This window comes from Aegilops tauschii, chromosome 7 (assembly GCF_002575655.3).
Source record: "Aegilops tauschii subsp. strangulata cultivar AL8/78 chromosome 7, Aet v6.0, whole genome shotgun sequence".
NCBI lineage: Eukaryota > Viridiplantae > Streptophyta > Magnoliopsida > Poales > Poaceae > Aegilops > Aegilops tauschii.
Genome location: NC_053041.3, coordinates 597,373,222 through 597,386,665, shown reverse-complemented (window position 1 = coordinate 597,386,665; position 13,444 = coordinate 597,373,222). Strand labels below are relative to the sequence as shown.

General features: G+C 43.0%; 2 protein-coding genes and 1 long non-coding RNA gene across 5 annotated transcripts; 2 read left to right on the top strand and 1 right to left on the bottom strand.

Moving 5' to 3' along the window:
• The first annotated feature begins 347 nt into the window (after window positions 1-347).
• On the top strand, window positions 348-3,542 carry LOC120968289 (F-box protein At5g07610). Its single transcript, XM_040394910.2, has 2 exons — window positions 348-980; window positions 3,126-3,542. Exons 1-2 carry the CDS (start codon window positions 350-352, stop codon window positions 3,137-3,139), a joined length of 645 nt encoding a protein of 214 aa, XP_040250844.1. The 5' UTR covers window positions 348-349; the 3' UTR covers window positions 3,140-3,542.
• Window positions 3,543-7,488: 3,946 nt separating this feature from the next.
• LOC109736307 (F-box protein At5g07610) lies at window positions 7,489-9,096 on the top strand. Of its 3 annotated transcripts, XM_020295534.3 has the most exons (3): window positions 7,489-8,015; window positions 8,127-8,204; window positions 8,322-9,096. In XM_020295534.3, exons 1-3 carry the CDS (start codon window positions 7,613-7,615, stop codon window positions 8,789-8,791), a joined length of 951 nt encoding a protein of 316 aa, XP_020151123.1. In that variant the 5' UTR covers window positions 7,489-7,612; the 3' UTR covers window positions 8,792-9,096. The 3 variants fall into 3 exon arrangements, with proteins under 3 accessions (XP_020151123.1, XP_020151122.1, XP_040250843.1); XM_020295533.3 differs by having other exon boundaries at window positions 8,127-9,096; XM_040394909.2 differs by having other exon boundaries at window positions 7,489-8,204.
• Window positions 9,097-10,772: 1,676 nt separating this feature from the next.
• LOC141027835 (uncharacterized) lies at window positions 10,773-12,762 on the bottom strand. The gene is made up of 2 exons (XR_012189802.1): window positions 11,361-12,762; window positions 10,773-11,085 (listed from the first exon to the last, which is right to left on the bottom strand). It is a non-coding gene; the product is annotated as an uncharacterized lncRNA (long non-coding RNA).
• Between the last annotated feature and the right edge of the window lie 682 nt (window positions 12,763-13,444).

The following is a 13,444-nucleotide window of genomic DNA, read 5'->3' as shown; positions in this document are numbered from 1 at the left end:
TCTAAGATCTACACACCAGATTTCTTTTGGAAAAATTCAAAATAGCAGTCATCTTTGAATTTTTCTAAAATAAAAGGACCATGTGCTCTTCAAATCAAACCAACAAAAAATAAATAAACATTCTTATTTTTATGTTAGAGGTTTCCATCACAGGCATTGTCCCCTGCAGGACATTTATAAACTCATTTTCCTGGACTTGCATCTCAGTTATGCAGAGCCCGGGTGTAATGCTTAATTCTTTAAAATAATAAAAGCTCCCTTTATCAAAAAATAAACTCATTCCCTGATTTTTTTTTATAAACGCATTTCCCTAAAAAAAACGCCCCACACGGCCACACCCTGTTGGCCCATGCCACGCCCGACCAGAGCACCACCCAGTCCCCATCCCCACTCCGAGTCCCCAGCTCCAAAGGCACTCCGCCGCCGCCGCCGCCGCCATCCATCCATCTCCGGCGCCGCCGCCGCCGCCATCCATCCATCTCCGCCGCTGCCGCCGCCATCCATCCATCTCCGCCGCTGCCGCCGCCTACCTATTCCACCCAAGAACCGTAGCCAGCGCTCGCGGCGGACGGTCGGCATGGAGGAGCCGATGTCCAGGCTCACCCACGACCTAATGGCGGAGATCCTCTCTCGCGTGCCCTACAAATCACTCTGCGTCTGCAAGTGTGTGTGCCCTGCCTGGCGCGACCTCATCGCAGATCCGGAGAGTCGGAAGAAGATTGTGCAGTCCCTGGCCGGTTTCTTCTACCACATCCCGGCCGACTCTGCCGAGTCCCGCGGCTTGGCCGTCAACTACGCCGACCTCTCTGCCTTCCCTTGGGCGAGCGTGCCCAGGACCTACCCGCGCTTGCCACTACCGCCAGACAGCGCAGACTGTTTCTTCACTGTCAAGGATTCCTGCGATGGGCTGTTTCTTACCCGGATTGGGACGGGCACGCCGGAGCCACAATCTGGCTACATGGTCTCCAATCCAACTACCGGTGAGTATATTCTGCTGCCCCACTCTGGCTACGCCGGCAACTGCTGTGGCTCTTACTTGGGCTTCGATAGTGGTGTCTCCACTCAGGAGTTTCATGTGTTCCAGTTTGTGATGGGATGGCCAGACCAAGACCAGGATGGGGTTCCCCCGGTTGTGACAGGGCTCAACATTTACTCTTCCGAAACTGGTGCATGGGTAGCAATGGAACCCAAATGGGACATCCAGGTTAGCTTGTGCGGCGGTCCACTTGGAGTTTTCAGTGAGGGGTGTTTGCACCTGCTCATACATCTTGATGGGCTGGCAATAGTTGATGCAAAAGGGCTAAAATGGAGAACCATCCCCGTGCCGAATTTCATCGATCCCAGTTTCTCGGGTTTCATCGGAAAATCTGCAGGACAACTGTTTTATATCAACTCTGACGACAGTGAAGAAGGATATGGCTCGGCCTCATTCTCAACTATATCTGTCTACGTTCTCAGTGAAGGGATTTATAACCAGGATGCGTCTTATTTGGACGACGGATGCGCGCATTGGATATTGTTGCACAAGCTTTCAGATGTGATTCCAAAGGAGAATTTTTGTCTCGGCTGGGACCTCAAAGTCATCGGAGTACACCCACATGCCAATATCATCTTTATGGCCGATTTCAACAATAATGAACTGTTGGCATATGATTTGGATCATCGTGAAAGTACAGCTGTGCACCACATTGAGCGGACCTACCTCGCGCATGAGCAATATTTCCCATATGTGCCACTGCTGTCCAGCCTACGGCTGGCAACTCCCAGTTGATGAATGTTCTGCTGATATGGACGAGGTGCTCAGTGGGCCGTCGCGTTTTCAAGTGAACTCTTCACAGAGATTCAAACGGAGATGATCTATTGTTCATACAAAATGCTACCTTTAGTTTCAGTTTGATCTCTGCATTGGTTTTCATTTCTAGTATTTGTCTCGTTGGATGTTTCCCTCATTGATGTGTTAGTGCGATTTGTCGTATGCTTTGTGCCTTTTGATAAGGCAACAAGTACGGATGTACAAGACATTTCCGTGTGTACCTCTATTGGCTAAGCCAGAATTATTTATCTTCTACTATGGATGTGTACAAGACACTTGGTATGAGCTGTAGAATGTTCTGTGTCTTTTGATGTGCAACAAGTATGAGCCATATGAGGCAGTGAGATACTAGTATGTTCTAATTTGATTTATTTATTTGTAATGTTTTACCTGAGTGGCTAAACAACAGGTGCTTATGTTCTGATGTGCACACATACAATTCTATCTAGGTGTTTGCACTGCTAAGATTTTCTTGGTCTCTTGTTTTTTCTGGTTTGATGTTATATTCATAGAAGTTTGCATATGTGTGCATCATGTAATGTGATCATTTTAGCTCAAAAGGTTGATAAAGGTCAGTATCAGAAATGATCATAATCTCTTGATGATGCATGAAAAATTTCCAGCTATATTTTTCTTCTAAAGGATTCAAATTAAAACTATGGCTGGATTATCTAGTTTAATTTTCCACATCCATGAGTCAACTGTGTTGGGAAACCATCTGTTTAACTCTGTTCCAGTTCCAACAATTTGGGATGAAATACTATCCCTGATATAAAGCTTTTTACTTGTCAATACCTAGAAAGTAGTGATAAGGAGGGTTTACGAAACTGCAAATGTTAGCCTTCGTAGGTGCGTTCTTGTACTCTCGTCTCTGCTGGACAATGTGCAAAATAAAATGTACTAGTCTTGCTTTCTCAGGCTAATCAGAAAAGTCGACTTGCCACTCTGTTTTAGTTGGCTGATCACTCTGTTTTAGAGTAGAACTAAACATTTTAGAGGCATGTTTAGTACAATAATGGAGTTGTTCTTTCTAGTAGATAAGAATGTGTTAGGGTTACCACTTTTGAGCTGGTGCTTGTTAAGGTTAGCACTTGACACTTATTTTTGCTAGTATTAAAGTAACTGTACTGATGCTAATATTTTACTTAAGGTATAACTACTATAACTGTATACTCCCTTTTGTTGCTCTAACCTATGTCTTATTGTACTCACTGCTTTAGTATCTTTATTAGTGGTATACTACTATTTCCTGCCTTTATTAATTGTGGCTACGCTACTTTTCTTTGTTCGATTGGTTATCTCCTTTCCTCAGGAAACTTCCGTTGAACCTCTATCCCGGAGAGATTGCAGAGAGGATCCTCAGGAAACTTCCATTGAAGCTCCGAAGGTTGTACTGATTTTCCTCTTGGCCTCGCACTCAAGTGTGGAATATATTCAGTCAGATATGCATATAACCTTACCAGATCACAGCTACTCCGGGAAAATCCAAGTGATGATGCCAAAGTAACATCATCAAACTAGGGGACTATGGAAAACGGTTGGAGAAAACTATTGATAATTCAATGTCCTAACAAGTTGAAGGTGGTTTTATTCATGTGCGAGCAACCCTAACAAGGTATGGTTGCCATCTTTTTAATCGAGAGGAAATTGAGCATTGTTTTTTTTGTAATGCCAATAATGTGTCATAAATATGGAAAGATCCGAAGAAAGATTATGGTATTTGCCTGAAGCTTCAGTATTTTGTTCATATCAGGCAATGGTTAGTGAACTGGATTACTGAAGCATCAGAGTTCCACTGCTTGATTTTTGTGCTGGTACTGATGTCGTGATGGTTCCTTCGCGTTGCTGAAAATATCCAGGCTTATATCGATTTTGTGTTGCTGATTGGCATCAGTTCAGCAGGCTCCAATAGGCGTGAGATGCTGTCGACGTCAACTCAGAAATATATGATCTCCGCCACTTGTCGATGATCAATGTGGATGCTGTGATTTTTTTTTCTCAGTATCATGTTTCATAGTACCTAGCCTCTACTTCCAGCAAGCAGCCTCCTGTGAGGAAGCCTAGTCCAAAATCATGGGAAGATTCTAAAAAAATATCATGGGAAATGTCTGTTAAAAACACAAGGGAAATGCCTGGAAAAAAAGTAGTACTCATTTTTGATTTAAAAATAAGTGACATAATTCATTATGTAAACGGGGAAAATATGAGGTGCATTTGGGAGCATGTACTTCTCTAACTAAGTTCATACTGTTACATTTTAAAGTCTCACGTCCAAGTGACTCAAGTATGTTTCCAGATTTAAAGTTTATGAAAATAGCAATTTTTTTGTGACCTGTAAAAAATAAAAATAAAACCAAGCACTTTTCTATGTGATAATGGCTAGTTATTCGCTTTTGTTTTTTCCTGAATTCTTAATCGCGCAGCTGCGCCGGATGGACGTCGCGAGTGCACACGCGAGCTGTCCCATGCTTGCGCACCTGCTACGCGACAAAACTGCTAAGAAAACGGCCTCCTTCCTCCTTGCAATGTATCTGGCGTTGTCAGGTGGTGGATGATCACTAAGGATTACCTGCATGCATGTGCTGTGTCATCCCACTTTATTTCATCTTAATTTTTTAAAAGCTATAACTTTTGAACCGAGTGTCAAAATGAAAATCCGTTTTCATTATTAGGTTTCTCACGACGAGATCTTCAAAACTAGATCTCATATGTATATGTTTCGATGATTTTTTTTTAAAGCAACTTTGGTTCTAGTCGAGGCAAGTACTAAACAGAAGCAACTTCCTTGCATCATGTGTACTAGTGAATTTACCTATCAAGTATATCGTAGACAACATAAAAATCATATGGGACAAATTTTCATTGTATGTACGCAACTGAGCATCATTCGTAGGCAACTTTAAAATTACATGGAGGCAACCTTCAGCAGTAAAGAAGCAACTTGCGTTCAACATATATTATGCATACATTGTCCTATTATCGCCTATCCATATTTTGCACAAGGAGATAAAACATTTCTCCCTAGTTGCCAACCATTGTTATGAAGTTGCCTGTTATGAAAAAACCACGGTCCTTGCCCAAATGCATGTCATTTTTGTTTGAATTAGTGGGGCAATTTTTTGCAATCAATTATGGGGATAAATAAGTCACTTGGATATGCTAGAAGAGTTGCATCGTGTCGTAATGCAATTGCCTGGTTTGGTTAGGGAAGTTGCTTGGTTTTTGCTTGGACAGTTTTGCACGGTGTATTTTGGTAATGCGATTGCTTGGATTTTCAAGACAGTTGCTTGGTTTTGCTAGGACAGTTGCTTAGAATAATTTTGCATTGTGTTTTGGAATTACAACTACTTGGATTTGCTAGGATAGTTGCTTGGATTTTTATTAGGGATAGTTGATTTGAATCTTACTAGAACAATTGTGTGAATTTTGCTAGGGGGGCAGTTGCGTTGTGAATTTTTCAAAAGCAACTTCGATGCTAGATGAGGCAATTTTAGTGCTAAACAGGAGCAACTTTGATGCTAGATGAATTGCATCGTGTGTATTAGTGAATTCACCTAGTAGCCTATTAATAGTTTTGTGCAATATTCTAATAGATGGTTACCATGGTTGCTAAGTTGCATACATCGAAAACTAATTTGTAAATAGTTTAGTTGCCAATGATACTATGAAGTTGTTTACCGTAGAGTGGAAAGTTGTCTGACATGGCTTCTAAATTGCCTCCCTCAGAAATCAAGTGGCCTATGTTGCTATGAAGTTGCCTACGGATGATCCCCAACTGCCTAAAATACTATGGAAGTTGTCTATCAAGGGATATAAGTTGCCTACAATGTCGAAAAGTTTTTGTGGGATCTAAGTTGTCTATCATGATTCCAAATTAGGAAACGATGTGGGGATGAATGGTATGAGAACCTTTTTCTTTCCTTTTCTGGGGTAGTCTGCCCGCCTACGCAAATGAGCGTGTGTGTGTTGGCTAGCTAGTTCGCGGGTGTTGGCTAGTTGAGAAAGTGGGGATAGATGAGAAGTTGCATAGGGGGTGATGAGAATTTCAGAAGGGGTGGATCAAACAGTTTCCCGCAAAATTACACAAGTCGTTCATAATTTTGGCACAAGTTGCCAGCAAAAAAAATTTGAATCTCTAGATATAATAATGGAAAACACACGTGAGTTGCTTATTGAATACACTAGAGTTGCACAAAAACACCCTAAAAGTTGCTAACCCTTTTTGTGTGATACTCAAGTGCATAACGATCTTAAAGTTATTATTCTTGTTTTGCCTCCAATAACCCCATCAATGGTGAACTTAGACTTTTCCACATGTGGTTGCTTTTTTCTAGATACCAACTCAGAGTACACATGAGTTGTCTGGTGAGTGCACTATAGCTGTATAAATACACCTCAAAAGTTGCTAACTTTTTCTGTGTACCACTCGAGTGCATAACAATCTCAAAGTTTTCTACCACAACCACCAAGTATTCTACCATAACTAGCTTCATCTCCAAATTGATAGTGCTATAGGAAACTTACTTTCCGAGGTAGCCTATCCTAAGTTGCCTGCCATGATTAGTGAGTAGTCTAATCTTATCCTATGTTGCATAGAATACCTTTTCGATAGGATAAACAACTTAGTTTCATATAATGGGAACTTAGCAACATTGACTGACAACTTTTTAATATATTTTAGGCAACTGAAATAGTAATGGCTGTCAACTGAGCATCCCTGATAGGCAACTTCATAGTGTTTTTAAGCAACTTAGAAAAAAACAATGATAAGCATCATAATATTGTAGTGAACTAATTACAAAGTTAGACAACTGAGCAGCAATGGTAGGTAACTAATTATCAATAGCAGTTAACTGGACATCAATGATAGGCCAGTTTCATAGTATTGTAGGCAACTGGACATCAATGATAGCCAACTAAATATCCAGGGTAGGCAACTAAGCAGCTATGGTAGCCAAGTTGCGATAATGTTAGCAAAATTCATCGATACATGTAGTGCAATGAAGTTTCTTATATGTAGCACTAAAGGTACCTCATATTTTGTGTGATTTTCTCATTTTTACACTAACCAACCTAATAGGTAGTCCTACTAGGAAAAAAATGAAGTTGCCTTCCTATAGCACTAAAGTTGCCTCCATCGGACCCAAAGTTGCCTCGAAAAAAGGTTCGATGAAACCTATCAATATGAGATCTAGTTTTGAAGAACTCGTCGCGAGAAACCCAAATGTGAAAACGAAACTGAATTTCGACGCTTCAATCAAAAGTTACATTTTTTAAAACTTTTTGAACACCCAAATAAATGAACGTGCAGATAAGATTCTTTTTTTGGTGAATCACATCAGACGCGTCGGCTGCTCCTTCCATATTTGGAAGAGCGCTCGATCTCACCGGCAGGCGCCCGAGCGCCCGCTAGCCACGTCCTTGTTTTTTATATCGAGGCAACAAATTAATAAAAAATCACAAGCATTTACTGGTACACGACCCACTCTAAAATCCACACACCAGATTTCTTTTGGAGAAATTCAAAATTTCAGCGCAGCTTTGGAAATTTCTGAAATAAAAGGACCATGCGCTCTTCATATCAAAGCAAAAACCTCTCAAAAATAAATGCAAAAAAAAGTCCACTTTTTTTTATGGGAGAGGCTTCATCGTGGGCCTTTTCCCCAATCCGAGACCATCACTCACTCCCCACTCCCCCGCTCCGTCGAGTCCCCAGCCCCAAAAGCCCCGCCGCCGCCGCCGCCGCCGCCCCATCTCCCGTCGAAACCTACCTATTCCAGCGGCCATCCCTTCCAAGCTATGGAGAATCCGGTGGAGGAGCCGATGTCCAGGCTCACCCGCGACCTAATCGCGGAGATCCTCTCTCGCGTGCCCTATAAATCGCTCTGCATCTGCAAGTGCGTCTGCCCGGCCTGGCGCGACCTCATCGCCGACCCCGTCTACAGGAAGAAGATTGTGCACTCCCTGACCGGCTTCTTCTACCGCATCACCGAAGAAGCCGCGGCCTTCCCCGGCGTCAACTACGCCTACCTTTCCGCCTTCCCGTGGGCGAGCGTCCCCAAGACCCACCCGCGGCTGCCGCTGCCGCCCGACAGCACGGACCGCGTCATGTCCGTCGATGATTCCTGCGATGGACTGTTTCTTGCCCGCATTTCTATTGGGGCTGGCAATTTTCGCTACATGGTCTCCAATCCAGCTACCGGTGAGTACACTCTGCTGCCCCACAATGGCCACGCCGGCAACGACAGCATTGCTTACCTGGGTTTCGACAGCGATGCATCCACTGAGGGGTTTCATGTGTTCGAGTTTGCAGAGGACTGGTCACCCCCGGACCACCGGGGCATACAATTCCAGGTTGTGACACAAGTGAGGATTTACTCTTCAAAAACTGGTGCGTGGGTAGCAATGGAACCCAAATGGGACAGCCAAGTTAGCCTGTGCTTTGGTCAGCCTAGAGTTTTCCGTAACGGATGTTTGCACCTGATAGGGCTAAGCTGCTTTGATGCAGATGTGTTCGGGTTGGCAATAGTTGATGCACAAGGGCTAAAATGGAGGATCGTCCCGCTGCCAGCTAACAGTTTCTCGGGTTTCATTGGGAAGTCTCATGGGCACCTATTTTATGTCGACTCGGACACATCTTTGACTACTATATCCGTTTACACTCTTAGTGGTGAGATTTATAACTGGGGTGTGTGTCATCAGGATGACGACTGCATCTACTGGAAATTGTACAAGTGTTCAAATGTAATTCCAAATAAGGAGTCTCTCGAAGTCATTGGAGTACACCCACATGCCAATCTCATCTTCATAGCTCATTCGAACAATCAAGTGTTGGCATACGATTTGGATCGTCAAGAAAGCACAGTTGTATGTCACCTTGGCCATACCTACCATAGATTTATGCAATTTTTCCCATATGTGCCGCTCTTGTCCTGCCTACCATTGGATGGAGGAATACGGCTGGTAACTCCCAGTTGATGAATGTTCTGCTGATTGAAAATGGGATGCCATGAGCGAGGTGCTCTGTTGCGTTTTCAAGTGAACTCTTCACAAAGATTCCAACGGAGATGATGTATTGTTCGTAGAAAATGCTACCTTTAGTTTCAGTTTGACCTGTGTTGGTTTTCATTTCTAGTATTTGTGTCGTTGGATGTTTCCCTCATGGATGTGTTAGTCTGAGTTGTAGTATACTCTATGCCTTTTGATGGGCAACAAGTATGGCTGTATGAGACATTTCCGTGTGTACCTGTTTTGGCTAAGCCAGAATTATTTATGTTCTAGTATGGATGTGTTCAAGACACTTGGTATGAGCTGTAGAATGTTCTGTGCCTTTTGATGTGCAACAAGTAGAGCCATATGAGACAGTGAGACACTAGTGTGTTCTAAGTATTTTGATGTTTTATCTGAGTGGCGAAGCAAGAGTTGCTTATGTTCTGATTTGCGCACATACAATCCTCTCTGGGTGTTTGCAAGGTTTTCTGGTCTCTTGTTTTTTCTGGTTTGATATTACTCCCTCCGTTCCTAGATATGTCTTTTAGAGATTCCAATGCGGACTACATACGGAGCAAAATGAGTGAATCTACACTCTAAAATATGTCTATATACATCCGTATGTAGTCCTTACCGAAATCTCTAAAAAGACTTATATTTAGGAACAGAGGGACTATATTTATAGAAGTTTGCATATATGTGCAGCATGTAATTGATTATGCTAGCTCGGAAGGTTGAGAAAGGTCAATTTTGATGATTCATATCCCAGTTGGTTTATATTATAAGTCAGAAACAATCATAATATCTTGATGAGGCTTGAATAATTCTCTGCTCTGCTTTTTTTTCTTCTAAAGGATCCAAATCGAAAGTACAACTGTTTTTTGAATTTTCCGCATCAATGCGTCAACAGTGTTGGTAAACCATCTATTTAACAACGGTGTTGTTATATCCCTGATCCAAAACCACTGTAACTTTATACTGCATTTTGTTGCTCTAGCTCATGTATTTTTGTACTCACTGCTTTAGTTTTTCTATTAGTGGCATCCTGATATTTCCTGCATTTATTAATTCTAGCTACACTACTTTTGTTTCTTCGATTGGTTATCTCCTGCAGGTAACTTCCATTCAACATCTTTCCTGGAGAGATTGCAGAGAGGATCCTCATTATTCCAGTAAATTCTGAAGGTTGTACTGATTCTCCGCCTTGGCCACTCATCACTAAGATTGGAGTATATTCAGCCAGATCTGCATACAACCTAGCCAGATCCCAACTATTCTAGGAAAATCGAAGTGATTATGCCAAAAAAGCATCGTCAAATCAGTTGACTATGGAAAAAGCTTGGAGAAAATTATGGGCGATTCAATGTCCTAACAAGATGGAGGTGGTTTTATGGAGAATGGCTCATAATTGACTTCCTACGGGTATCCAACTTCAAGTGCGATCAATCACAACAAGGTATGATTGTCATCTTTGTAATCGAAAGGAAAATGAGGAGCATTGTTCTTTGTAATGCCAATATGTTAAAGAAATATGGAAAGAGCCGAAGAAAGATATTTTGGATACTAGACAGGGTGGCATCCACATCGCCCCTGCAAGGCCAGCCAAGCTCCAGGAATGTACCTCACCGGATATTTTGGACACTAGACAGGGAATGCTGTAATGGCATGATTTACCTCCAGGTACTACAAAGGCCGCCACGTCGCCACAGGAATGCTGTAATGGCACGTCCAGTGGCAAGATTTCCGTGTCATGGTGCTCGTCGACGGGGCCGCAACGAGCACCATCTAGAGTTGGTCGTGGACGATGGGGGGCGACGGTATCGAGCACCATCCCATCCCGTCACCGTGATCACCACAAAATACCGTGGTCTGGTGCTTCATGGCACTTTGATCCCGAGATGGTGCGTTAGAGACCATTTACCATGCCGGCCGGGACACGTGCCTAGCGAGTATGTTCGCTCCCGTGGTCTGTCTGTAACATTGACAGGCGTTCAAGTATTATCTGAAACCTAATTACAGCCTCCCCCACACGTCCAAGAATTACCTTCAACTCCCGCAGCTGCAGCAGGCTCACATTTTATTACTGATGCTGATTCTACACACGATTACAAAACATTTCAGAAACATATATACTCCATGATTGGATTACTCAATGCAGCAGCAGAACTGGTAGAGCGGCGGCACGCACTGCCCTCCTTTGGGGTGACCCCCGGGCGACTTGCACCAATTGTCGCAGTCCGGTATGTCCTCGCATTTGCCCTGGCACACATACTTCCCCTCTCCTGCATGCAAGCGTCCATAGCCGGAATGTTACCAAAGCTGAGTCAAGACTCTTTTAAGTGTTTCAGTTCAAAAGTTAACTCACAGGATGATGTAGGAAATTTATGCAAAAAATGTTCAATATCTGTAGGATCAGAGGAAGATCCTATGTTTCAAACACATAGCATTTATCTTAGCTAGACAGGAATTCGCGAGAACCTGCACCGATCTTAGATACGAATTGAAGGCTTGCAGTGGAGGGGTAGAGAGCTAAAGAGGCATGGATCGAGACACACACCTTGGGTGAGGAGGGAAGAACTGGCCAGCGTGATGACGAGGATTTTGAGGATGACAGAGAGAAAAGTGGCAGCCATCTTGCGGAAACTATGGATGTGTTCTTGAGTCTAGTATATGCTGATGCATCGCAGGAGGAATCTTATCTCAACATGTTTATATAGACCGGGCATTAAAGGACATATGACAGCAGTGAGAAGATATGCGTGAGCCTATTAATTACTCCACTCCTTTGCTCGGTATCATTTTCATGTATTTATTGGATCCACTGAAGAAGATGTGGACGTGATCAATACCGGAAGACTGCCAATTGTCCACTTTTTTTACTGAAATTCACACGCGCGTGTTTTTTGACAGGCCGAGCTTTTTGACAGCGGATTGCTCACCAATATTTTGTTGAAATATATTGCCCGCTTCTCTCATCAGTTCGGACTTTTGGATGAATTAGGTGGAGCATGAATTCAATATGGTATCCGAGTCAAGGGGTCTTAAGTTCAAGATAGCCTAGACGTGAGGGGGGGTGTTAAAATATATTACCCACCTCTCTTTATCAGTTCGGACTTTTGAATGAGTTGGTTGAAACATGAATTCAATATGTTTTTCACAAACTATAGTAAGGATCCGCAAAAGGAATTATCCAAAACAAAAATCATGAAAGTAGTGCCAAAATAACAAAAATATAATAACTTGTGGTCTTTGGTGGTTGGGTCTAGTGACGGCACTGCTTGAGCATCGTTACTTTGTGTAGGCATTGCTATTGGAAAACCTCATTGTGCTTGTGGTGTCAGGAGATGACCGGTGCAGGTATGGTCATTGTTGTCCTTTGTTGATCGTTTCGGGTTTTTTCTTTTTCTTTTTTCTCACTTATGTTTGTATCCACTTACTGCTTCATCTTCATGAATAAAATTCACCCTTTGTGAAAGAAATTGACTAAAGAGCGGGCAAGCCCGAAGCCAACATATAAACACACAAGGCCATATGCCTAACTTAGAAGCCGGCGGAGAAGCCACCAAAAAGAACTAGCCCTGGACACAACAGCCGGTAGCTGCACCACCGAACTCATTCCGTTGACCTACTTAATGATACAATTGTTCATCAAGGAAAACCAAAAACATTTGGGTAATTATACAATTGTTCCAAAAACATTTTGAATAAAATAATGTTCCCTGAAGTAAAACAATTGTTCCATGAATAATGTTCTTGGAATTCATAATTAAGATAAGTTCTAGATATCTTTTTAAAATGTTCTCAGAAGTATAAAAATGTTCTTCAACTAAAGTAATGGCCCCCTGAAGTAAAACAATTCTTCCCTGAATAATGTACCCTAAATAATGTTCTTGGAATTCATAATTAAGAAATGTTACCTAAATAAAAAACAAATGTTCCCTAAAAATGTTCTTTACAAAAAAAAATGTTCCTCATTCAAAGTGTTCTTAAAAAAAGCCCTCGGATATGCATTATCGGAAAAAATGTTAAACAAAATTAAAAAATCTTTAATCTTAATATTTAAGAAATGTTCTAGATATATATTAACATAATGTTCTTACAAATCTAAAAATGATCTTCAAATAATAAATTATTCCCCGAAGTCAACAATGTTCCCAGAATAATGTTTCCTTCATAATGTTCCCTCAATAATGTTCCTTGAAGAATGTTTTCTTAATAATGTTTCCTCGATAATGTTCCCTCCGCTACGGAGTGCTGTGCTTAGCCATGTTCGTCGCATGGCGGTAGCAGGTCAGCTTCACGACAATAACCTCGTGGGGCCCGACGTCGCGCTCTTGTGACCGCAGTCACCACACTTGCCGGCGCGCCGAGTCGGCCAACGGACAGCCGCGCGGCGACGGCGGCGTGCCGCCCTCGCCTGGGAGGTCGGCCGGCGTATGCGGGTGGCCAGGGGATGCGCTCCCTGCGGTCCTTCCACGCGGCGGTCGCGCTCGTGGCCGCCGGCGCGCGGGGCTACACGCAGAGGGAGCTCCTGCAGTTCCTGGGGTCACCGTCGCTCGGTGACCTGCAACGCACCGCGGCAACCGCGACCAAGCTTGTCGGCAAGCTCGGCGGCCTGACGTGGACGTGCGGCGTCCGGAT

Coding starts and splice junctions, on each gene's coding strand:
- LOC120968289 (XM_040394910.2), top strand. CDS start 350: ATGCCACGCCCGACCAGAGCACCACCCAGTCCCCATCCCCACTCCGAG.
- LOC109736307 (XM_020295533.3), top strand. CDS start 7,613: ATGGAGAATCCGGTGGAGGAGCCGATGTCCAGGCTCACCCGCGACCTA. Junction 8,016..8,126: donor GGTCTCCAATCCAGCTACCG/GTGAGTACACTC, acceptor TCGAGTTTGCAG/AGGACTGGTCACCCCCGGAC.